Source organism: Chlorocebus sabaeus, chromosome 1, assembly GCF_047675955.1.
Source record: "Chlorocebus sabaeus isolate Y175 chromosome 1, mChlSab1.0.hap1, whole genome shotgun sequence".
In the NCBI taxonomy this organism is placed as follows: domain Eukaryota; kingdom Metazoa; phylum Chordata; class Mammalia; order Primates; family Cercopithecidae; genus Chlorocebus; species Chlorocebus sabaeus.
In genome coordinates this window covers 4,709,871-4,734,400 of record NC_132904.1, presented here as the reverse complement: position 1 = coordinate 4,734,400, position 24,530 = coordinate 4,709,871, and the positions used below count along the sequence as shown (strand labels likewise).

Sequence of the window (24,530 nt, the reverse complement as noted above, 5' to 3'; positions counted from 1 at the left end):
GTGAGGAGTCCAGCCTCCCTGTGTGTTTGGCGAGTCTGCACTGACCAGTCAGGGGGCTCTGAGTCTGGGCTCTCTGACCATAAGCTCTCTGGCCCTGGACACTCTGACCCCGGACTCTCTGAGTCTCAGCTCTCTGACTCTGGCCTCTCTGACCCTAAGTTCTCTGACCCTGGGCTCTCTGACCTCTGGGAGGTCATGGGAACAGAGAGTGATGGTCCTCACAGCCCCAGGCTCAGGACAGGCTCCTCATCTGGGCCCTGCCCATCCTGCAAAGTGCCAGGAGAGGTTTGTACACTGCCTCTCCTGATCACATGGGCTGGCCCAGGTGATCCCACCCATGCCATTGTTGGGGAACAGGTGTGAGGAGGCACCTAGTCCAAGGCAGGGCCTGGCCACCAAGTAATTGGTTCTCTGAGCCTCACCTTCTCAGGTAAAGATGGGGTGCACAGGTCCCAAGAGCAGGTAGTAAGGATAAAGGAAGTTTCTGTGCTGCCTGACCTGATACAGTTGCTCTAAAGAGTCCCTGGAGAAGCGCAGAGCTTCCAGAAGGAGGAGCTTTTTAGAGTTTTAGAAGAGTAAACCTCTCTCTCTCTCTCCACACACACATACACATACACGCACAGACACACCCAGAAACATACACACACATACATGTCCACACACAGGCATGCACTAACACAAGAACACACATACCCACATGTGCACTCACGCTTTCATAAATACACGATCCTTCTCTCCATGCACACACACGATGCACACACACGATGCACACACACGATGCACACACATGCACAAACATGCCTTAGCTTGTTTCCATCCATCCAAAAAAATCATAACTTTTTAAAACCAGGGGACTGAAGTGCACCTTTAGCCCGATCTCTGGGAATACCATCTTCCTCTTAAAGCCTCAACTGACGCAGGCTGGTGCCAGCGCGGATTCTGCTGTGCTCAAAGCAAGCACGTTCCAGTAAAGGCGGCAAGTGCTCCTCAGCCTGCATTACCATCTACCAAATGACAGAGGAGAATAAAATACTTTAATGTTTTGATGACACAAAGCCCCACGCTGGCCTGCTGCTCCTGGGAGGCTCCTCGGTCTGCCAGGGCTGGCACTCAGGCCCTTCCCTGCGAGCTTCTTGCCACACAGACCCACAAATGCCCTGCATTGCGGGCAGCCCCCTGTGAGCTCCGACTTGGGCCCTCTTCAGTTCCCATTGGACCCTGATTTGAGCTGGCTCTGGAAATAGCTGAGAACCCAGAGGCAGGACGCAGGGACAAGTGCTCAAGGAGGAGAGTCAGAGTCGAGAGGCTGCCACACCAAGACGTTGCCAGGAGCTCTGGTGGTGGCCACCAGGCCCAGCTAGTGCGCAGTGGCCTCCAGCTGGGAGCCCAGTCTCGGGGCCTGAACGTGCGAGGGCTCCAGGCCACCCAGGCTCTGCTTCTGCCTCCGCCGTCGGGGCTGGACCCCCTTACCAGGCGGTCTAGGCAGCCCACGCTGCAGCTGCCGCACCATCTCGTGGTCCCTGTGGTCCAGCACGCGGGGCAGGAACAGGGAGGACTTCTGCGTGCGGCGGGTCTTGAAGCCCCTGCGGGGCCGGCCCTTGCCGTTCACAGACACGTACCACAGTCTCTCCGCGCTGGGCTGCCGCCGGGCCCCAGGCGTACTAGACACCGTCCGGTACAGCCGGGAGGCGTACGTGTTATAGCCCAGCTCGTGGATCCGCTCCACAAACTCGCACTCGGCGCTGTAGTGCTCCTGCGGGGATGAGATGTCACGGTCAGTGGCCCGGGGAGACTGAGCCAGCGTCAGGGCCCAGGGTTACCCGATGCCTCCCTCCCCTCCTTTGAGGCTAATTGGTCCAGTGCCAAACCCCGGGGCACTCTCAGCCCGCCACACCTTTGCCTAGGCCTTGCCCTCTGCCCGGCATGCCCTTCCTCCCCTGTGTGCCTGGTGAACTTGGCCTTCTGCCCGAAGGTCACCTTCTCTCAAAGCTGTGCCAAACAACTCCCAGCTCCAGCCTCTGTCCCCCGTCTGAGGGCGCTGACCCAGCACAGGGATGTGTAGGGTTATCTGTGGAGCAGAGACCAGGCCAGTCAACCTAGGTGCCCTGGGGGTCTACCTGGGGCAGCGTGGACGTCCGCAAGGACTGGGCATTTGGACAAAGGAAGATGACAGCACCCAGATCGCTTTTAAAGAAACTACAGAGGCCGGGTGCGGTGGCTTATGCCTGGAATCCCAGCACATTGGGAGGCTGAGGCGGGTGAATCACCTGAGGTCAGGAGTTCGAGACCAGCCTGCCCAACATGGCAAAACTCTGTCTCTACTAAAAATACAAAAAATTAGCCAGGCGTGGTGGCGCACGCCTGTAATCCAGCTACTCGGGAGGCTGAGGCAGAAGCATCTCTTGAACCCGGGAGGCAGAGGTTACAGTGAGCCGAGATTGCACTGCTGTACTCCAGACTGGGTGACAAGAGCAAAACTCTGACTCAAAAGAAAAAAAGAAAAGAAAAGAAATTGCAGAAAAGAAAAAAGAAGAAAGAACATGAAAAGCAGGAAGGGAAGGGGACACAGCCAGGTTTCATGAGCCCAGACTCTCTGTTAAACGCTGCATTCAGGGGTCCCAGCTGGGGTCACTGACCCCTGAGCAGCACTCTCTGAAGCTGGAGGGTCCTGCCTTGCAGGTTGAAGAGGTTACAATACAGAGCAGGGGCCGGGGCCTGGCATGAGGCACGTGCTCAATCAATGCCACAGATACTGCTGTTCTTAGGGTGAGAGCAGAAGCTGGGGTGTCCCACACAAGCAGGACAAAGAGGACACCACTTTGTCCTCAGAGATTAATGGGACCCTTGTCAGGCCCAGGGTGCAGTGGTGGAAGGGCAGAAGGGACCCTGCCCTCTCAAAGGCACAGTGAAGCTCTGAACTGAAGGAGCTTACACCAACATCCCCAAGGCCTGGCCATGGGAGGTTCCTTCCGGGGGTGCCTCATGGGGTCTTCTTAGTTTGTGGGATAGGGAAGGGGTGGGTATGCCTTATGCTGAACCCCACTGGGCTTCAGTACCAGCTACAGGAGGGTGGCAACGTCTAGGGCCACCTCCCTAAGGGGATGACTGAGAGGAGCTGCTCCCTCCAAACCAGAAGGGGTGGTAAGAGGTGGAAGCAGCAGGTGCAAAGTAGACAGCAGGATCTCGCTTTCCTCCTGGGGACTGGCCACAGGGAGGAGTCGGAGGCCCTCATGGTCTGTCCCCATCTAGGGTGTGGTGTCCCATGGGAGAGAGGGAGAGTGGCAATGGCCTCCGGGGCTCCCAGGCTGGACCCAGCAGTATCTGACCCGGCACGATCTCAGGGAACAGGATGCTTCAAGCACCCCAACCTCTTTTCTAGCAACATGAAAGCCCAGAGCAGGGAAGGGTGGAAGGCTTGACCTGGTGGTAGGGGCTGCCTCTCCCCATGACCCAAAGCCCCCCTGCTCTCCAGCCTTCTTAGAGCCCCAGGGCCCCCTGGGCCACCGTATGGATGTTACTGTCCAAGACTAGTCTCCATGTTTATAGATGTGGAAACTGAGGCCCGGGGTGGTGCCAGGCCCTACATCACAGGGGGATAGAACAGTATCTGATCTGTGCCTGACCCCACATAGCCTGGGGCTCAGGGGCTATCTGGGAATGATCGGGTGGGCTCAGGGCCGACTTCCCCACCCCACGCACTGGGTACGCCATGTTAGTGTCTGGCTCCAAGCCCAGACTGTGAGAAGCTCAGGGCAGGACCCGAGCTTCCCCAGGTGCTCAATCCTGCAGCAGGTGCGTCCTCTCAGGGCCAGAGAGGCAAGGCAGGAGGCTTTCTCTTTGCAGGGCCACTTGGGGGGATGGGCCACTGACGGACACGTGCCTGTGAGCCTCAGGTGGCAGGGGCTCAGGCCCTCCTGAGGTGGGAGATTGGGGGCAGTGTAGATCACTCGCTGACACGTGGTAGGGCACCTGGGTCGGCCGAGATGACCAAGGCAGAAGGTGTCGGCTCAGGGGTCGGGGCCGTAGACTCCAGAGCTGCTGCAGTTGGGACTTGCTGTGACAACGCTTTCCAATGTGCGTCCTGACACTGCCATCCCACCAGACCTGGTCCCACAGGCCCCTCCCCCAGGGCCGCTTCCACCCCATGAGGGGTGGGGAGGAAGCAGACTCCAAAGCCACTTTGTTGAGGAGGCAGTTTCTGAAGAGAGCTGGAAGGGCGGGGTGGGCACTTTTTAGTGGGCATTTTCTGGAGGAGGGCGTTCCAGGCAGTGAGGGTGTGGCGTGAGCAGCATAGATGGCTTGGAGAGTTGAGGGAGCTTCCGGAGGCTGGAGGAGGCTCAACCTTTGGAAGACAGCCACACTGGGAGCAGGTGGCACCTGGGCTGCTGCTCTGTGGGTGGAGGTAAGGTGCCTGTGGGATGCCTGGGTGTGATGGGAGTCCTCAGAAGCCATGAAATGGGCTGATTTGCTTTTTTAGGAAGCCCCTTAACATGTACCTAGCAGAGTGCAACACACAGTAAGTTCCCAGGACACTGGTGAATGAAGAACTGAATGTCAGATGAGTGGGTGGATGGATGGATGGATGGATGCACGGGTGGATGGATGGATGGGTGGATGGGTGGATGGCTGGCTGGCTGGTTGGTTGGATGGCTGGATGGATGGATGACTGGATGGATAGATGGCTGGATGGATGGATAGGTGGCTGGATGGATGGGTGGATGGATGGATAGGTGGATGGGCGGATGGGTGGATGGGTGGATGGATGGATGGATGGGTGGATGGGTGGATGGGTGGATGGCTGAAAGGATGGAAGGAAGGAGGGAGCATGGATGGATGGACAGGTGAATGGGCAGATGGACAGAGGAACAGATGGAAGGATGGATGGAAAGAAGGATGAAAGAAAGGAAAGAAGGAAGGAAGGAGAGGTATATGGACAGATGGGTGAAGAGAATGAAGGAAGGGGAAGGAAGGAAGGAAGGAAGGAAAGAAGGAAAGAAGGAGGTAAGGAAGGAAGGAGGGATGGAGGGATGGAGGGAGGAAGGGAAGGAGGGAGTGAGGGAGAGAAAGAAAGAAGGAAGGAAGGAAGATGAAAGGATGGTTTGACAAACAGATGGATTGGAGGTGGGAAAGGCTGGAGCGGTGATCCAGGTGGGAGGTGAGGGGCCTGCCTTATAAGGTGTGGTCTCGGGGATGAGGCAGAGGGAGGTGAGTGCGTGGGCTGAAGAGATGCAGGGGCATGGTCTGAGGTCTGGGGATGGGCTGAACAACAGGAGGGGTCTACAGTGACTCCCAGCCCACTCTGGGTGAGAGTGAGTGGCCGGTGGGGCAATGATTAAGATGGGGAGTCGGGGAGCTGCTGAGTTCGGTTGGAGAGTCTGAGCCAGCAGGACATTGTGGGAGGGTGGTCTATACCTCAGAAGGGAGGTCAGGGCCAGACCCAGGAGTGTCGGGGTGCAGCGCTCACTGGCCCAGAGGAATGAGCTGGCCCAAGGGCAAGCATGCTGCCAGCAAAGTCCAGGGAGTCCCGTGGTGGGACAGCACTCCTAAGCAAGCTGGCCACATGCAGGACTGTAGTACCAGGTGGCAGGTGGCAGGTGATGGGATTGGCATCCAGGCTACTATGCCTCTCAGGTTGTCTTCAGGGCAGTGGAAACTTCTCCACTGGGCACTCTGGGAAGTTCCACACCCTCCAACCAGACTGCTTGGCTACCCCCAACCTCAGCATCCCTTATGGGGCTAGGAGCCTCTGTCCACCCTTCTCAAAACCAGGCTGCGAGCTCTCAGGCATGAAACACCCAGGTGGGCTCTGAACCACTGGGACCCCCTCATGTCATACTTTATTCTGTCTCCCCAAATCCTGGGTCCCCTATGGCAGAAGCTGGCACCATGAGGGCCCCTGCTCCCAGACACAGCTTCCAGGATACTGATAAATGGACTGAATGTCAGACGGATGGGTGGATGGATGGATGGGTGAGTGGATGGGTGAATGGGTGGATGGATGGGTGGATGAGTGGATGGGTGGATGGATGGGTGGCTGAGTGGATGGGTGGATGGATGGATGAATGGGTGGATGGGTGAATGGGTGGGAGGAAGGAGAGAGTGGCCTTTGGACCAGAGAAAATGAAGGGGTGCATTCCAGCTTTCTGGACCTTCCTTTATCAAAACGGCTAAAACTCTGTGATGAAATCATCAGCTTATGTGAGGGAGCTGCGCAATGTGTCCTCTGTGAGCAGGACTGAGCAGAGAGCTCACTGCAGGGAGATCGTCCTCGGGCCGCGTCGGCCGGACTACTTGTGGATGGAAAACCTCTCATTGCCCAAGGAAGTATCAGCCAAATTGCATGTAATGACTAGTCGGAGGTAGCAAATTTCCCCGTTACATGTATTTTACTCTGTGTATTCCCCACCCTTACCCCTTATGAGGAGGGGCACTGCCATTCCCACAGAGTAAGGAGACCCTTTTTGGTTACATGGAGGCCCAGGCAGTAAATAGACTGGGTCCCAAGCCCGGGCTCCAAGGCTCTTGTGTGCCCGGGACATGGGTGCCATCTCCCTTCCCCTCCTAGGCTTCAGCTCTCACCTTTCCATCCTTGGAGGGACCCAGCAGAGCTGGGCCAGCGCCCTCCTCCCCATGCTCCCAGAAGAGCTCTGGCTGCCCCGAGGAACACTCCCAGGTTGCCTTGGGTCCATTTATTTTGGTGGAAATTTGGGGGACAATCACTTCCCTGCTCTCAGTTACTCTCAAGGGAGGGTGGTAGTGATGACGAGGATGGGGGGAACCTTTGCTAACCTGGCATTCTCTAGATTCCAGGTCTGCCAGGGCCGGGCTCCAGGTCACTCACGGAGCAGCCGCTAACAGACACAGCCAAAGATCACTGGGCGCGGAGCCCTGGGCCAGGGTCTGTTCCCAGCTGGGGTCCCATGTACCCTGAGCAAAACGTTCTACTGCCCACATCCCCCATCTTCTGGTGTGATGTGCAGGCCAGACCACTACTCCCACAGCGCCCACCCACGGGACAGCCTGGACTCACCGAAGCATAGAGTCGTCCCCTCTTGTTCATGGCCAGGTACCGCCCGGAGAAGAGACCCCTGATGGCCACAATGCCCACCTCCACTGCCGTTATCTCCAGAATACCTGGAAGAAATGAGAGGTGCCTCACTCTCACCGCCCCCCACAGAGCCGCGGAGGGGGCGGCTGATGCCCAGCTGGCCTTGCCCAAAGCCACATCCCGGGCTCAGAGCTGGGGAGGGTAGCACACAACCCACAGGTCGCAGAGTGAGTGGAAGTTCAGGGAGGGAGAAGTCACCAGGCAGGAGGTAGAGAAGGAGACCTCAGGGAAGGTTTGTCCTCATTCAAACCTGGGAGGGAAACGATGAAATTAACATTCCCACCCGCTGACGCTGCTGGCAGGATGGTTTCCATTCCAACCTCACAACATCTTGCCAGTTGCCTTCATCATCCGACAGACAAGCAAGTGGGGACCACTATGGCTGGGTGACTGTCAGGCCCCTGCACATGTGCCTGAGCGGGAAATCAAGCCCTGGCAGCAGTCATGAGAGTCTGAGCTCTGGGACTGCACGGTCCCCAATACCTGCACCAGACAGCGGGAAAGCTGGGCCCTGAGGAGCCAGGCTGGTAATAAAACCCACTGACAACAACACAGCCAGGGTGCCTGCCACCCAAATCCTTCTGGCCGTAGACCTGGCTGGAGATCATTGTACCTGGAAGGGCAGGAAGCCGGTTTAGACCATAGAGCCCGCAGAGGGAAGCTGGGTGGGTCTCACCCACTCCCCAGGGATAAGAAAGTTCAAATCTCCCCTCCCGCCTTTCCTTCTGGATACAGTGGTGGAGTGCAGTGGTGGAGGCTGGGGGCGGGGGACTGCATCAAAGGCCGGATTGGGGTCATTGTCTCCCAACAGAGGCTGCGAAAGGATTGGGGCGACTGCCTGCACCCTCTCCAGGGGATGCCTCTCAGGACCGCGCTCCTGGCACGGGGTCCGAGCACGGCCGCGGTCGCCACCGGGCTTTTGCTCCAGCCCAGGGCTGCTGCGGTGCAGGCTGCGAGCCTCCCACCTTCCCAGTGCGCAGGCTGGGCGGCCTCGGCGGTGACCGCCCGGGGACCAACGAAGCCAGAGTCTCGACGGGGGCGGCTGCGGGGGCGAGCCCTCCCCTCCCCCTGAGCAGCCAGCACCAAGAAGTTTGGATGCTGTGCGACTCCGAGGGGGAGCCCGGCTTTGGAGAGAACCGGGGTGTCTTTGTGAGACGAGTTCGGCACACTCGGACCTCCTGGCAACAGCTGGTGCCCACCGTGTGGCCCTGGAGGCGCGTGTCCCCAGGACACCCTCACAGGGCTACGGCTTTCCTGGAGGAAGCCGCAGTTTACTGCCGCCGCCACCTTCAATCCACCGCACCGCTTCCTGAGCCCGGGGCGGGAACCGAGCGCCGCGCGGTGCACCCGAGGACCACTGTGGTCTTGTCTGCCCTCCCACACTCCCCACGCGGTCCTCCCGGGCCTTGAGCTCGGCTATCCTGCTCCTTAAAGGGCTGGGCGCGGGCCTCAGGTCCCTGTGACCAGAGGAGCCTAACCGTGTTGCCCGGCAGACTCCCGTAGTGAGCGCAGCCCGGGCCGCGGGTCCTGCGTGCCGGGGGGTGGGGAGGGTATGTGTCTGCACCCCCAGGTAGGGGAGGACACCGCTCCGCGCTCCTGATCCGCGCGTCCCGACGGCGAGAACCCCCACCCTCCCGTCGCTGTGCAGCCAGGGCGGAGGCGGGGGAGGTGCAGATTCCAGCGCGGGGAATAACTGTCGGTGGCGGCCGCGGCTGGGGAACCGAGCTCCGCAGGGCAAGAGTCCTCCGCTCAGAGGCAGCGGCTGGGGCGGCCACCTGGGCAGCCGCGAGCGGGGAGGGCGGAGGGGACGGCGGGGCGTCCAGGGGTCGGCAGGAGGAGGAGAAGTCGTCAAAATAATAAAGAGGATGACAAATGCCTTGTCCGGCTCCTTTTCTCCGACACATTCAAAGGGCTTAAACTTGTCAGAGCTGCCCAAAGCAGCAGAGCCGGGAGCCCAGGGGTCGCCTAGCTCGCGTCCCCTCAGACCAGCGGGCTGGACCGGGGACGGACTCTGACAGCCGCCGGCGCCCTCTTCGGACGTGAACGCCCATCCCCCCGAGTTCGGCTCGGACCCCAGCGCGCGCTCTTCTCCCGGACGTGTAGGGCGAGGAGGACACCCTGGCGGTCGCCTTCTGGCAGCGGGAAGCAACCGGTCTTTTCCCGGACACCCCGAGCGCACCGTGCCTTCTCCCGGGCCCGACCCTCCCCGGCTCAGCTTCCCCCGCGGGGTCCCGCAGCGTCGGGCACTCACTGTAGGCGCTGTTCTCCAGGCTGCCGTTGACGCGGCCGCTCGGGTGCAGCTGGAGGTGGTACTTCGTGGCGCAGTAGAGCTTGCGGCGCCGGGGCGCCCCGCCAAGGTGCTCGTAGACGCCGCCGCGGCCGCCCGCATCGCGCCGCAACCGAGCCCCAGGACCCGCTGCGGGCCAGCCCGGCTCCAGCAGGCTGAGCAGCAGCAGCCAGATTAGGCCCATCGTGGCATCGCGCCCACCCCGCGGCGGCGGCGGCTGCAGGCGAGCGCGGCGCCCATGGAAGGGGCGGCAGCCGGGCCGCGGCGAGGTGCTCGGAGCTGGCTCCCGCGCTTGGCGATGCTGACTTCGGCTTCGCGGGAAAGGTGGGGGAAGAAGGGGAAAGGGTGGGCGAGAGAGAGAAAGAGAGGGAGAGTGGGAGAGGGAGAGGGAAAGAGCGATCGCGAGTCCCTTTAATTTCCACCCAGGAGCAATGAAATTTCCGTTGCTGCGCAAAGCGCTGAAAGAAAGGACGGTTCGGCAACAAAAGGCCGACGTGGTCCCCAGGCGGAGGCGCGGGAGGGGCGGGAGGCCGGCGGGTGGGGAGCCCCGCGGAGCTCGGGGTTCGGGCCGGGCGCCGCCTGCATACACTCGCCCCCAGCGCAGGGCCGTCGAGCCGCGGCTCCGCTCCGCAGCGCGCCCCACGCCCCCGAACGCCCTCCCGGCTCTGAAAGGTCCCTTCCCCGCCCCTCCCCCGCCCCCTCCCCCAGACCAATTATGTTTCCGAAAATTATAGACTGAGGCCTTGAGGCGGCCGCCCCAGGCCCTGTCACCCCCTCCCGCTCCCCATCAATCCCCCTGCACAATGGGGCCGCCGCCAATGACTGATGTCCGTGAAAACAACTTGCGGGGAAGTCGAGCTGACAAACGTCCATTAAAGGCGGCGCATAATGAAGGGCACCGCGGAGAGAGGCGGCGGGAAGGCTCCGGGGCGAGGGCACGCGTGGGGAGCCCCGGGTTTGTGTCTGCGCCCGGCGCTTCCTGCAGGAGCAGCGGTGCCGTCCTCAGCCTTGCAGGGCGCGGGCGGGCCGGGACTGGAGATGCTATCTTCTGTTGCGCACCCCAACCGGGCACCCGGAGTGGTGGGGTTAGCGCTCGTCGGGCAGGCCTCGGAGGATCCCGTCCCTGTGGTGGTCCAGAGAGGGTCCTGGAGAGGCGGGAGGAGGGACGCGAGAGCCAGAGAAGTGGACACAGACAGAGAGCCCTAGAGAGAAAGAGATGCAGACAGAGAAAAACGGAGAAGGAAAGGACAGGAAAGACATGGAAAATGTGAATGACAGAGATTGGCCAAAGAGAGGAGGCAGGGGAGACGGAAAGAAGACAGAGCGGCGGAGAACACCCGGAGAAAAGCACGGGGAGTCTGGCAGCCACAGCGGGACGGTGATGAGAGGAGGAACCCCGCAGAGGCTGGGAAGGGATGTGGGGGAGTCCTGGCCTGGAGGATCTGAAGCAGTGCAGATGCGGGGGTGGTCCCCTGGACTGTGTGGGGGTCAAGGTGTATCTCAGGGGGCCCTGTGAAGAGGGGTTTCAGAAACTACTCAGAAAAGCCACGTCCCCACCCATTTCTCTTGCTTCCTGGTCCTCTGTCCCCCAGGGTCCTGGGGCCAGCAGGAAGCAGGGGCCAGCACAGGTGCTTTGCCTCTCTCAACCCCGCCCCGGAGTAGGGCACCGCTGTGGGGTCCAGGGGTCTAGGCCACAGCTTTGGCTTCAAGTTGACCAGGGCCTCTGGGGCGAGTTGGGTGGGCTGACATTCCCCAGCCTGCCATCTGCATCAGGGTTTGGGGTCAGGCAAGTGTGCAGGGCACTGTGAGCTGTGGCAGTGAGCCCACGCCTCTGGGACATGTCCAACTCCCATGGCCGAATACATAGGGCAGCAGGTCCTCTGAGAGCCCACTCCAGCGTGCACAGGGTCTAGGTGGCCCTCCTGAAGGAGGGTGCCCCTAAGCCGTCCCCAAGCACCTCAGTCTTAGTCAGGATCTCCTAGCCACTGCCCCAGGGTCAGCTTGTGAGAATTCTTGAACAGGCCAGAGGCCAGCCACCGAACTACTGGAGCCTCAGCCTCCTGGTGATGGAGACTGTGTTACAGGGGTCAGATGACAGTGCCAGGAAAGCCCCAAAGGACAGAAGCAAGAGGAGAGCTTGTCCAGTGCAGTGCTGCGCAGGCCTGGACTGGGATGTGTGGCCACCTGGGCTCCCTAAGAGGCAGGGAAGAGGCATAGGAAGGAGTTCCCTGCTGTACATGTCTTAGCTCTACTACCTCCTGACACCTGGCCAGGAAGAGAGATGTAGTGGGAGGTGGGTGCACAAAAAATTCAGAGAGGGGTACAGTCAAGGGGCACAGTCTGACAGAGAGAGGAGAGAGGACACAGTCACGTTTTGAGAGAGAGAGCAAGAGCAGCCTGCTGGGGCCAGGGGACTTCCGATGCCCTTTCCTGTTGACGCCCCAGCTGCCTCCTTGGCAGGACCCCCTCTGGAAGACTGGGAGGAGCCAGGAAAATCTGACCAAGGCAATCTGGGTGTACACGCCCCTCCTGCTCCACGCCTGGGGTCCCCAGCACTTCCCAGGGAGACTCCTGGGCTCTGGTCTCCAGCCCTGCCCGTCACCCGGTTGCCCTGTGCCCGAGGACCCAAGATGAGGGCAGGGGCTGCTGCCCTGAAGTAGGAGTCCAAGGGTGACCCCTCTATAGGAGGGATGGGCAAGAGGTTTCCAGCTCTTAGGGAGCACCTGACACACTAGCCACTCAGCGCATACTCCTAAAGTGAATGAATGAATGAATGAATGAATGAATGAATGGCTTGGCCACTTCCTTGCCACCAGGACTTGGCCGTGTAGTGTCGCTCCTGAGATACTGGTTTCTCATGTGTGTGGTATCCCAAAGGTAGGGCTGGAAACTGAGTGGCATTACCCCCGCAAAGTCTCCGACCACGCATCAGTGCAGGGCGTGCTCCAGCCGCAGGGGACCGCAGTTTATGATGCAAACCCTGCTGCCTTTGAGACTGAAAGGGGGTGCAATTTGCAGTTACACCAGGACAGCCGGTGCCCTGCCCAAGGTCCCTCCTGGTGGCCCTGGCTCACTGTCTGCTGTTCTGGTGAGCATGACTTTTCTGAGGCAGCCAAGCTCTCCGGGCCATGTTTTCCCCTCTCCTCCAGTCGCTGGTGACGGCCTTCAGCCAGGTCCTTCCATCCGCGGTCCACCCTGCAGTCACGGGAAGTTGTCTGGAGCCCAAAGCTGCCTTCTCCAGATGCCCCAGCCCCACTGACAAAGGTCGTAGTGTTGGGGGAACCCTGGGGATGCCCACCCACCCGCGTGGACCTCTAGTTCACTTCCCAAAGCTTCCGGGCTGGACCTCCAGGCCCTTGCTCACCCACCTAGTGAGTTCTTCCTCATCTAAACCTGAGGCTCTTCTCAGCCCAGGAAGCCCCCCAGAGCCCCACCGTGGGACTCTGGGACCCTCAGGCCCAGCCAAGGGAGGGGAACCTGATTCCTTCACATCTGCCCGGCAGGGGCAGGGGTCTGGACCACAAAGTCTTGTCGGTGGGGTGGGGCAGAGGCATCCACATAATGGCGACCTCGCCCCTTTCCCTCCCAGTTGGAGCCAGGTGGGGGGTGCACCATGCGCTAATAGCGACCCTGTTAATTGCTTCCAAATGGTCAACTGTAGCCATTTGACTAATTAGTCTCTTCCAGAGACCCCCAGGCCCAGCTGAAGTGCTCCTACCAGCAGCCCCCAAACCTTTGCACTGGGACCCTGTCCCTCAGAGCACTCCCAGCCTATCTGGTACCTGAGTCCACCCCTAGCCCCTTCCCCTGGAGAGAGAGCTGGGGTGGAGAGAGGGCAGAGGACAGGGTCCTGTGATGTGGCCGCAGGTGACTGGCCAGGGACTGTCAGATGTGATGCTGACTCCCAGTCCCAAACTCACTCTAATTATGTTACCTGCCACCCCCCATCCCCTTACCCTATCCTTGTCCCCAAGAGCAGTGGGAGAGAGACGCAGCCTGCCTGTGTCACCGGCAGACCGTGGGCCCCTGAAATCCTAGGAGCAGCCCTGATCAGCCCCATATTACAGATGAGAAAGGGAGGCTCAGAGAGGGGAAGTGACTTGCCCGGGGTCACACAGCTGGGAGATGAGGTGAGAAGACTGGAATGCCCCTTCTGGCTACGGGACCTAGGACCTGAGCAGTGGGGAGAGGGAAACCGTTGCCCCTCTAAGTCCCCAAAGCAAAGCTGCGGCTTTGCTTCCGGCAATGTTAGAAGCCCTGGCAGGCAGGGGTGGGATGAAAGGCACATACATCTCCCCACACTGGGGCCTGCGCAGCATTTTGAGGCTCATCCACGGTGTGGTGTGTACCAGAGCGTCCTCACCTTTTCTGCCCTCGTGGCATTCCATCATGTGCACAGACCACACGCTGTTTATTTTTCATCCATGGATGGATGTTCGGGTTATTTCCTGCCTATTGGCTATTTTGAAGTCCCAAGCTGAGACGTAAAGGAGGGATCCTCTCTGGGTAGAGGAGAGGAGGGAGCAGAGGGCCCCCTGGCCCAGGGACAGACAACTCCAGCTGCTCTTTTTCTTCTCCACAACACCAAGGGCAGCCACCAGTCTCTGCATCCCCTGAGCCTGTCAGTGCCTGGCATCAGACTCCAGGCAGAGCAACAGGCAGGGCTTGTAGATGCCATCTTCTCCCTGTGTTCTCACAGGTTCATCCCTCTGTGTGTGCCTGTGCCCTCATCGCCTCTTCTTATAAGGACCCCAGTTGGATTGGACTGGGGCCATTCCACAGACCGTGCTTTACTTTAATCGCCTTTGAAAGACCCCAGCTCCAACTGCAGCCACATTCTGAGGTCCTGCTGAATACGGCTCCAACATACAAATCTTGGGGGGCACCGTTCAACCCAAAGCAAGTGCAAATGATGAGGTATGCCCCAGTCCTGTGGATGAGGCGGGGTGGAGGGAAAGGAAGCAATTCACACCCCCACCTCCTGCCACCATGAAGTCAACTGCAGTTGGGCGGGGCCAGGCTTGATGGGGAGCTGTGGTGGCAAACCCACTCCCATGCAATCACCCTGTGTCCCCGCCTTGCACCCCCCTACCCCTCTCCACCTTTGCCCAGGCTAGTTCCTCCACCTGGGGGCCCTTTCACCTTTTCCATCCAGAAGTTCCTGCCATTCCTGCAAGACCAGGTCCCTGGCCCCTGGAGGTGCCCACCCCCCAGGGCAGAGTCTCTTCCTCTGGCCTCCCTGGCCCTTGCTCCCTCCATGTGGCCCTGATCCCTAGGCCTGTTTCCCATCAGCAGCGGCTCAGGCAGGGCAGCTCGCTCTGGAGGGCAGGCAGGCTTTTCTTACCTCTCCCCAGTGCTGACCTGTGCAAGGTGTGGCTAGGACGCTTGGACAGTGGGCAGGAGGCAGGGATGGTGAGGTGTGGGTGGAGGGAGGAGTGCTTGGCTCCCCACCCCCAGTCTAGGATGTTCCTCCTCCGCACCTGCATGTTCTATGTTCTCCTTAAACCATCACGGTGCTGCTTTGAGGCTCCTGTGTCTGCTAGGAAAAAGGAGCTATGCTGCTGAGGCCTTCACTCAGCCGCCTACAACTGGGGGAGGCTCGAGAGTGCTAGAAATACAATCACAAGAGCTGACATCGATGGACCCGATGGGCTCAGGTATGCAAGCTCTATCTTGGGGGTGGTGGCACGTGGGTCCAGGACCAGCCAGATTCCATTTTCTGCTCTATTCATTATCCTGCATCAACACCCCTACAGCTGTCAGCCTGATATCAATTCCAAGTCACTGGATTTTTTTTGAGACAGGATCTCACTCTGTCATCCAGGCTGGAGTGCAGTGGCGAGAGTTTGGCTCACTGCAACCTCCACCTCCCAGGCTCAAGTGATCCTCCTCCCTCAGCCTCCGGAGTAGCTGAGACTACAGGCTTGTGCCACCACATCCAGCTGATTTTTGTATTTTTTGTAGAGATGGGGGTCTCACTATGTTGCCCGGCCTGGTCTCAAACTCCTGAGCTCAAGGGATCCTCCCATCTTGGCCTCCCAAAGCACTAGGACTACCAGCATGAGCCACTGTGTCCAAACCCTATTCTAAGTTTAGAGGACAAGCAGGATGTCTACTTTTTGCCTCAAGTCCCGGAGTAGCGCACCCCACTCCCAACACCAGGACTGAGCGTGCTCTGACCTGTTTCCCTGAGATAAGGAAGGGGCCGAAGAGCTGAGATAACTCCCACGAAATTTCCAGGGAGGGAGTTTCTGGGGTCAAGCGCTGGCCTGGCCCTACCGGGCCTGTGTGAGCTCAGGGTCCTGCAGCCCCGGTGACTGGCCATCAATGCCCAAGCTGCAGGGACTCTCGAGGAAGTCTGAAAGGCACCTCTGCCTCTCTACAGGTTGTTCTCAGGTGGCCAGGAGGAGCGCCCCGCAGAGATGGCGGGCAGTGCCTAGGGACCAGCTTCCTGCCTCTGGCTCTGACTCAGACCTAGTGGCCTTGCCCGGCCCAGCCCCACCCTCTCGCCAAATCAAAGCCACACCGTTCAGATGTGGTTTCCCAAGCCTCCCTTCGTTTCATGACTGCAAGGGACCTTCTGCAGCCACCTGGGCTGGTGTAGGGATGGGACCCTGTGGCCAGAAGCCCCAACCCTGCAAAGGCACTGAGTGTGCGACGTTGGGGGGCGTGGCCAGCCACACACCTTCCTTAATGGGAAACAGTGCTCACTTCCAGACTTGCAGAGGCTGGCACCAGGGACTCGACTATCACTGAGTAAGCTGTACACAGCCCCTGTGGGCCCACCATGGCAAGACCCCTACTTGCAGCCACCCAATGGCTGCCCTGGCCCCTGCCTCAGGAGGCTCCCTTGCTGCCAGCTTCGTGGGGGTGAGTCACCCGTGAGCATGCTGCATCCTTCTGTTCTTTGAGGCCTGGCTGCAGCCCCTCATCTCTGGGGTGAAGCCCATGTTCTTTGCTTGGATTTGGGCGTGGTCTGGACCCTGTCCATCTCTCCAGCTCCTCCTGGCCCACCCTTGGCCTTGAGCAGCTGCTGTGACCTGGACATTGCCTGTGAGCACCGGCTCCTCCCCACTCTGGGGTCTCTGCACGGACTGTTACTACCGCCTGCAGCTACTGCTCCCTCTCCTGCTCCAAACCTTTGGCTTGTTTAGATTTTTCATGTCCTTCCAGATGCAGCTGAGAGAGTCTCTCCTCGGGGTTGGGGGGTGGTCCTTAAATCCCCTTGCCCTGCCACTGCACCCCTGGGCTGGGCCAGGGTCCTCCTCCCGGCTCTCTCAGCCTCCTGCACTGCACAGTCACCTTCCTCATCAAGGGGTGTCTGTGCCACCCCTGAACCTCAGCTGTGAGCTCTGGAGCAGGCAGATGGGGTCTGCTTTCCTCCTGTCCCTGCCCAGGGCTTGGCCCAGAGTCCCCCTGAGATGCTTCAGGAATGATTGCATGAAACCTCTGTGGCATCCCTGACCTGACAATGTCCGTCATTTGAGTGAAAAAATGGAGACAGAAAGGTCCTTACACAGATCCCAACAAAGAGGGAGAGGGCAGCCGGGGACAAGCAGCCTCATTCCCTCTCACCCCCTGGCAGGGTGGCATGACCCACTTGGAGACCTTTCAGTAAGGATGCTGGAGGCTTCCTGCAAAATTTGATCTGGTGAAACTCCAGAAAAATGATAGACTAGAAAATCACCCACAAAAGAGCTACTGCTTGGAAGCACAGAGCAAATTCCAGGCACTTCTCAAACTTGAACGAGTTCATCCAATAGATGAAACCATCAGGGCAACTAAAAAGACCGAGAATGGGCCTTGAGCCTATGTCTGCAGAGGTGGCGGGGGCGGGGCATGCAAACCAGAGCCATCATCACAGGGAACACTGGGCTGTGACTGTGACAGTGTCCATCGTAATGCCTTTTGCTCAAGGAATACCACACCTGACACTCTGACACTTTATCTTGCAGAGTCTATAAAGAAATACGCATAAGCAGCATCCTTCAGCAGGATTTCAGACCAGAAAGAACCCTCCTGTCGGAGACCGGTGGCCACATAAGCATGCACTATGAAGCTTTAGGGACAGCAGACAGCCAGAGTTGTGCTCAGGGCGGCCAGGAAAGGAAATGATACAGTAGCAACCAGAGTGCCCTCCCATGTATGACTTGCTGGGTTGGAATCCAGATTCTGCCAAGTATGACCTGTGAGGACTTGGGCATAGTAACCTCTCTGGGCCTCGAGGTCCTCATCTGTAAAATGGGAACGTGCCACAGTATTCTTAGAAGGCCAACATGAATCTATATGGGTGAAGAGTTGTGACAGTGTCCAGTGGGCTGGACACACCAGATCAGTGTTTGCCTCTATTGTTTGGTATTCACATATGTGACTTTTTTTTCTTTCTTTCTTTCTTTTTTTGACAGAGTCTCGATCTGTTGCCCAGGCTGGAGTGCAATGGTATGATCTCTGCTCACTGCAACCTCCACCTCCCGGATTAGAGCAGTTCTCCTGCCTCAGTCTCCCAAGTAGCTGGGATTACAGGCATGAGCCACCACGCCCAGATAATTTTTGGATTTTTAGTAGAGGCTAGGTTTCTCCATGTTGGTCAGGCCGGTCTCGAACTTCTTACCTCAAGTGATCCACCCGCCTTAGCCTCCCAAAGTTCTGGGATTATAGACTTGAGCCGCCGCACCTGGCCCACACATGTATAAACAGGGCCCTTTTTCAAGATAGGCAAGAAGCGGTAGGAATGACCACCTCTGGGAAGTAAGGATACAAAGAGGTGAGAGGGAGAACTTTTCTCTTTGAGCCTTTGGTACTAACTTTGCTATTGACTAGATTTTTACTGCAAGCAGGGATTCCTTTGGTGATGAACAAGACAGTTGGTGTGTGGGGTGTTCACTGTAAGGCCCAGACATGACTACAGGGGACCAGAACTGTCCTTTGTATGTGGTCTCTCTCTCCTCTGGTGTCAACTCTGCCCAGGAACGGATGTGAAGGCTGAAGCCCAGGCAAGGACTCATAGTGTGGGGACTGTGTGGCTGGATTCACGTCCAGTGGAATTTGACACCACGGCCTGCTGTTTTGCCGTCATCAGCACAGACCTGTGAGCAGAAATGCTAGAACAACGTGGTGCCACCCTGGAGATTTATTTTATTTTTATTTATTTATTTTTTAAATTAAGTCCAAATTGTTTTTAAGAGATGGGATCTTGCTCTGTTGCACAGGTTGATCTTGAACGTCTGGGCTCAAGCAGTCCTCCTGTCTTGGCCTCATAGTGTTGGGATTACAGACGTAAGCCACTGTACCCGGCCTGGAGATGTATTTTAAACTGATATCTTGGGAGAAATAAAATCCTTCCTCTTCCCTGTGTGTCAGTAGTGTAAGTAGTGAACTGGGAAGGATTTCTCTGGGCCCCCCGCCCTGAGCTCCTAGACCTTCTCTCCCATGCCATGTTACACAACAAACTCTGACCCTGAAAGATCAATTGGGTCCAGCTCGGGGTCTGATGGGCAGACAGGCTTAAGCAAAGCCCCCACTTGACTCCAACAGAGGAACTTGGGGCCCACATAGACATTGAGGCCTGCACAGTGTAGCTAATTGGCCCTAACATTTTTCTTTCTTGAATTTTAAATCCTTTTAGCAGCAGATTATGCAACAAAGGCCGAACTCCTTGGGGCCGTCATTAGGCTGGCGGAAAACGCTGGCTTGGCTGTTCCTGGGCGAGTCTCGTTACCGGGCTATATAGAAGTGCCATGTGTCTCTCTTGGGGACATGCACACAAATGTAAAGAATGTCTGTGAGCCACAATGACATTTTCATTACCTGTGGCTCACAAAGGAGCCTTTCCTTGCAGTTCCAATCCGGAAGGTTCTTATCCTGCTCTCTGGCTTTCTTGATCCGGGTGAAAGGCAGGCACCACAATCCAAGCCAAACACCCCGACCTTTGACCCCCACGTGGTGCTTGCTCTCAGGGTGGGGGTTCTTCTGGGGTGCATGTCTGAGGCCTTGCTGGGGCTGCATGCTCTCCCAGAGTGCCCTGCCTTTGGCCAGGACAATTCACCTCAGTCCCTTTTGTCCCAACAGCTTTTGATCTTACCTGCCTGTCACCCAGGGGAAGAGCCTGCCCAGGCCCTGTCCCACGCCTGCCTGCAAACTGACAGCCATGGCTCTCCCAGCCCCATTGCAGCAGCCTTAACCCTTTCCCTGCCTGCAGGCCCTGCACCTACCTGTCCCCAAGGTGCTGGGGCCACAGGCTTTGGCCAGACCAGAACAGGACTAGAAAATAATTCTTCTGAGGGTCCAAGGCCTCATCCTACCACCCCCACTGCGAGTGTGGGACTGACACGGGAGTTTGGAGAGCGCGAGTCCCCTAGAATGGAGCTCCCAGGAAAAGCTGAAGAGAAAGCCCCAGGCCACTGGGCCTGGACTTTGCCCCACGGCAAGGCCCCCACCACTGGCTGGACAGGTGCTTTTGTGAAACTGACATTTTCTTAGCTGCACCTCTACCACTGCTGATGAGCTTTTCAACACACCCTTTCTCATATCGAGACGGAGCCATGTTTTCATAACCTGGCACTACAGCAAAAAAAGACATGGGGTCCTTGCTGCTCAGTCCTGGTGCCCAGCCCAGTGCCTGGGGTGGATAGCCTGGCCGAGTCGCCCACCTCGCCCAGCATGTGCTGGGCATGCAGGGACACTTCCTTAGGGCTAAAACCTGGGAGCTTTCCTCCAGGCCAAGGCGCAAATCTCTTTGTTTTTATGGCAGCTTTGTTGAAATGTGATTTACATACCATGAAATTCACCCGTTGAAGGCATGCAATTTAGAAGGTTTTATTCATAGAGTTGTATGACCATTACCACTATCAACTTCAGAATGTTTTCATCACCTCCAGAACCCCTCTACTCATTAACAGTCACTCTCCTCTTCCCCACAGTCCCTCCAACTCCTGGCATCCACGAATCTACTTTCTGCCTATATGAATTTGCCTGTTCTGTACTATTTATTTATTTATTTAGATCGAGTCTCACTCTGTCTCCCAGGCTGCAGTACAGTGGCACGACCTTGACTCACTGCAACCTCCGCCTCCCAGGTTCAAGTGATTCTCCTGCCTCAGCTCCCAAGTAGCTGGGATTACAGGTGCCCATCATCATGCCCAACTAATTTTTTTGTATTTTTAGTAGAGACGGGGTTTCACCGTGTTGGCCAGGCTGGTCTTGAACTCCTGGCCTCAGGTAATCCGCCCACCTTGGCCTTCCAAAGTGTTGGGATTACAGGCATGAGCCACTGCACCCGGCCATGTTCTGGACATTTTATATCTATTGACCATACAATTGAGAGTCTCTTGTGACCCGCCAAACCTGTTGTTGCATTAAAGAAAAGGCACCCTCCCCTCCCTAGCACCCCCTACCTTGGCACCCAATGGCATCCTCATGTTGCAAGCTGCAGAGTGGCCGGGGCCCAACCCTGACCTGGTGTGGACAGGGCAGTTGTTTTTGCCACTTCTTTTGAGCTAGAGTCTGAAAACCGGGGTCAGAGACCCTCAGGGCGCTCTCAAGAGCCTGCCCACTTCTGACCAGGCTGGCTGATTCCCTAGGGAAAGGACCGTCCTAGAGGCATCAATGAGCCCTATGCTCTGTGCCAGATCAGCGTTGGGCGTTTGAAATGGCAGATGATCCTCCCCAGCACGAGCCCCAGGTCACCCACGGAGACCTGGCAGTACCAGCATGTGGTCCCATCTCTGTCTTCTTCCAAGAGCCAGGCTCCGACCTCTGCAAGCTTGGAGGTTGTTCTTCCAGATGTAGAGCAGTCTCTTCCTCCCACCTCCCTGATCACATTCCCCAGAGCCTCCGCTGCCCAAATATGGGGATCCAGGCAGCGATAGGACCAACCTCAACCTCAGTTTCTACATCTGAAAAATGGGTGCAGCAATAGCGGTGTGAGGCTCGTACACATCAGGGGCACAGGCAGCCTGTGCTGAGGAGATACCAGCCAGGACTTGCCTTTCCTCTCTCCTTTCCTGCCTCCCTACTCCCCTCCCTGATGGAACCCCTCAAACGCAGACTCAGCCGGGAGAGCTGGGCACCTCATCACTCTACCTCTCCCAGCCCCAGCTCAGTTCTCTTCTTTTGCTGAAGCTGAGACTCTACACAGTCTGCCTGTCCCCAAAGCAAAACCCACAGAGGGCCGAAGTCTGCTGGTCTCACGCCCTAGAAAACCACTGACATCTTGAGATAGTGTGGCGCCTGGGGGCTGACCCCATGGCCAGAGTCAGGCTTCACCGGACTGTGAGCCCTGGTGCAGGGCAGGGTCTGACCGTCTCTGTGGCTCCCCCAGAGTCGCGTATGGATTTGGGGAAGAAAGGCACAAGGGTGGGTGCCCCGGCTCTGTCCCGCAGAGAAACTCCGTGGACATGAGCCTTGAGGGTCAGTGTTGTCAGCTATGATGGGCCCAAGGGACAGATTGAAGAGCCAAGGAAAAGCCGAAGAGAAAGCCTCAGGCCGCCTGGGCCTGGACTTCACCCCACAGTAAGGCACCCGCCCACTGGCTGGGCAGATGTGTCTATGAAACTGTCATTTTCTCTGCTGCACCTCGACCACTGTTGATGAACTTCTAAATGCGGTCTCCCTCTTACTGAGACAAAGCCACATTTTTATGACTTGGCACTGCAGCAAAGAGAGACACAGGGTCCTTGCTGCTCAATCCTGGTGCCTGGCCCAGTGCCCGGGTGTCCAGGACACAGTCTCAGAGCAGGAACCTACAGCCAAGAGGCAACAGGGCTCTAGACCCTGTGAGGTCTGCTGAGGGGATTTGTGAGGCCAGCAAGGCCAGGGGGAAGGACAGCGGGCGAAGCAATCCCTGTCTCCTGCGAGAACCTGCCCATCTTCCTCCTGGAGGCTTCCCAGCCACAAAATACAGATGGGAAATGTCTATTTCCCCAGGCCATTTTTTCTGTAATGTAAGGATAATCTATGTTCACTGTGGAAAGTACAAACTATTCAGAAAATACACCATGAAAAGTGCACATTCTCTGTTTATCCATTTATTCAGAAACTGTTTCTGTCTCTCTCTCTCTCTCTCTGTCTGACAGTCTGACTCTTGTCACCCAGGCTAAAGTGCAATGGTATGATCTCAATGCAGCCTCCACCTCCTGGGTTCAAGCAATTCTCCTGCCTCAGCCTCCTGAGTAGCTGGGATTACAGGCGCTTGCCACCACATCCAGATAAATTTTGGATTTTTAGTAGAGACAGGGTTTCACCATGTTGGCCAGGCTGGTCTCGAACTCCCGACCTCAGGTGATCTACCCACCTCACATGAGCCAGAGTGCCCAGCCTCAGTATCTGTTTCTGAAGCACCTATTATATGCCAGGGTCTGCCCTAGGCGCTTTGGAAACATCGACAACAAGAAAAAACAGACAAAAGTCCCTGCCTCGTGAGGCTTCAGTTCCAGCATGGAGAGGTGGACAATAAATATTATAAATTAAGCCATTGTGTAGCAGGCTAGCAGGGCCTGACAATTTCCAGTGCGGATTCCTTCGGACCTTTCCCCATGCGTTGCCAGCACACACCTGCATCTAACACACAGGCTGCTCCGCCGTTTGCCCTGCCAGGAGCCGAACGTCATGGACACTTTTGTGCGACAGTGCCCGGACCACTGCTCCATCCCTTTCACAGCTAAAGCGGGACTCCACTGTCCTCCAGTTAATTCAGTGACTCCTGTGGGGGTTGCCGCATGGATTCTATTTAATATCATAATGCAAACTAGGGCAGCACTGAATATTCTTTTTTTTTTTTTTTTTTTTTTCTTTTTTTTGAGACGGACTCTCGCTCTGTCGCCCAGGCTGGAGTGCAGCGGCCGGATCTCAGCTCACTGCAAGCTCCGCCTCCCGGATTCACGCCATTCTCCTGCCTCAGCCTCCCCAGTAGCTGGGACTATAGGCACCCGCCACCTTGCCCGGCTAGTTTTTTTTTTTTTTTTTTTTTTTTTTTTTTTTTTTTGTATTTTTTAGTAGAAACGGGGTTTCATTGTGTTAGCCAGGATGGTCTCGATCTCCTGACCTCGTGATCCACCCGTCTCGGCCTCCCAAAGTGCTGGGATCACAGGCTTGAGCCACCGTGCCTGGCCACAGCACTGAATATTCTTGTTCTCTTATGTTTGTGCACTTGGGAAGCGCCAGAGAGGGCAGGAGGCAGATCCCACATGCACTGCAACATATTATCTTTCCCCCTTTTTCTTTCCCTCTCCCTGCCTTCTGTCTCCCGCTTTCCCTCTCTTCCTTTCCCCCAAACCCCCATGTACAGCAGCTGCAACTTCCTGGGATCCTTTTCTGCCTGGGACCATGAGTTGGGGGCTGTGTGAGCCCCACATCATTTTCCAGCCCTCCTAGATGAGCAGTGGGCTCTGGAGGAGCTGAGCAGCCTGAGAGAGGATGTCTAGCACTCAGACGGAAGAGGAGGAGGAGGAGAAGGAGGATGCCACCTCAAAATGCCCTGAAAAGGGCCAGACTCCCAGACTTGAAACTGGAACAGTCCATTTTTGTCCCGGGATGTAACCCCATCTCTGGCGCCTGGAATGGGGAAAGAACAGGAAAGCCACAGAAGCCAGAGCCCCAGGGACCCACCCTGGAGTCCCATGTATCCAGAGGTGCCAGTTCATCTGGGAAGATGCCCCAGGAGGGGAGTTTCCTCACCATAAACCTCTTGCAAAAATGCCCTAAAAATGTCAGAACTTACTTTCTTTTCCGAAAGAGTTCACTGAGAGCCACTGAGCATCTGTGTTTATAAACCTTCCACTGGGATGACTGTGCAGGGTGCCACCCTCTCAAGGTGGCCTCAGGAGAATGTGTTCAAGCCACTGGAGGTCCACTGTATGACTGAAGTCTGACAGACAGCACCATGGCTCTTACAGACACACGGGACCACTGACGCCCACCTAGGGCCACCAATACCCACATAGAGGCCACTGACTCCCACCTGGAGGCCACTGGTGCCCACTTGGGGACCACTGACGCCCACCTAGGGCCACCAATACCCACATAGAGGCCACTGACTCCCAGCTAGAGGCTACTGGTGCCCACTTGGGGACCACTGATGCCCACCTGCAGACCCCCCTTGCAGTAGTGCTCCCCCAGGCTGCTGCCTGGCCGCCTTCT

At 57.4% G+C, this 24,530-nt stretch overlaps 1 protein-coding gene across 1 annotated transcript; it reads right to left on the bottom strand.

Annotated features, from left to right (window-relative positions):
- Positions 1–1,021: 1,021 nt before the first annotated feature.
- On the bottom strand, positions 1,022–10,062 carry FGF3 (fibroblast growth factor 3). Its single transcript, XM_008017602.3, has 3 exons — positions 9,360–10,062; positions 7,031–7,134; positions 1,022–1,753 (listed from the first exon to the last, which is right to left on the bottom strand). Exons 1-3 carry the CDS (start codon positions 9,577–9,579, stop codon positions 1,358–1,360), a joined length of 720 nt encoding a protein of 239 aa, XP_008015793.1. The 5' UTR covers positions 9,580–10,062; the 3' UTR covers positions 1,022–1,357.
- Between the last annotated feature and the right edge of the window lie 14,468 nt (positions 10,063–24,530).

What these genes read in the sequence shown, in the direction of transcription:
- FGF3 (XM_008017602.3), bottom strand. Translation starts at nt 9,579, where the DNA reads ATGGGCCTAATCTGGCTGCTGCTGCTCAGCCTGCTGGAGCCGGGCTGG. An exon ending in CCTGGAGAACAGCGCCTACA is followed by an intron (nt 7,135 to 9,359) that starts GTGAGTGCCCGA and finishes CATTTCTTCCAG; the next exon opens with GTATTCTGGAGATAACGGCA. An exon ending in GGGGACGACTCTATGCTTCG is followed by an intron (nt 1,754 to 7,030) that starts GTGAGTCCAGGC and finishes TCATCCCCGCAG; the next exon opens with GAGCACTACAGCGCCGAGTG.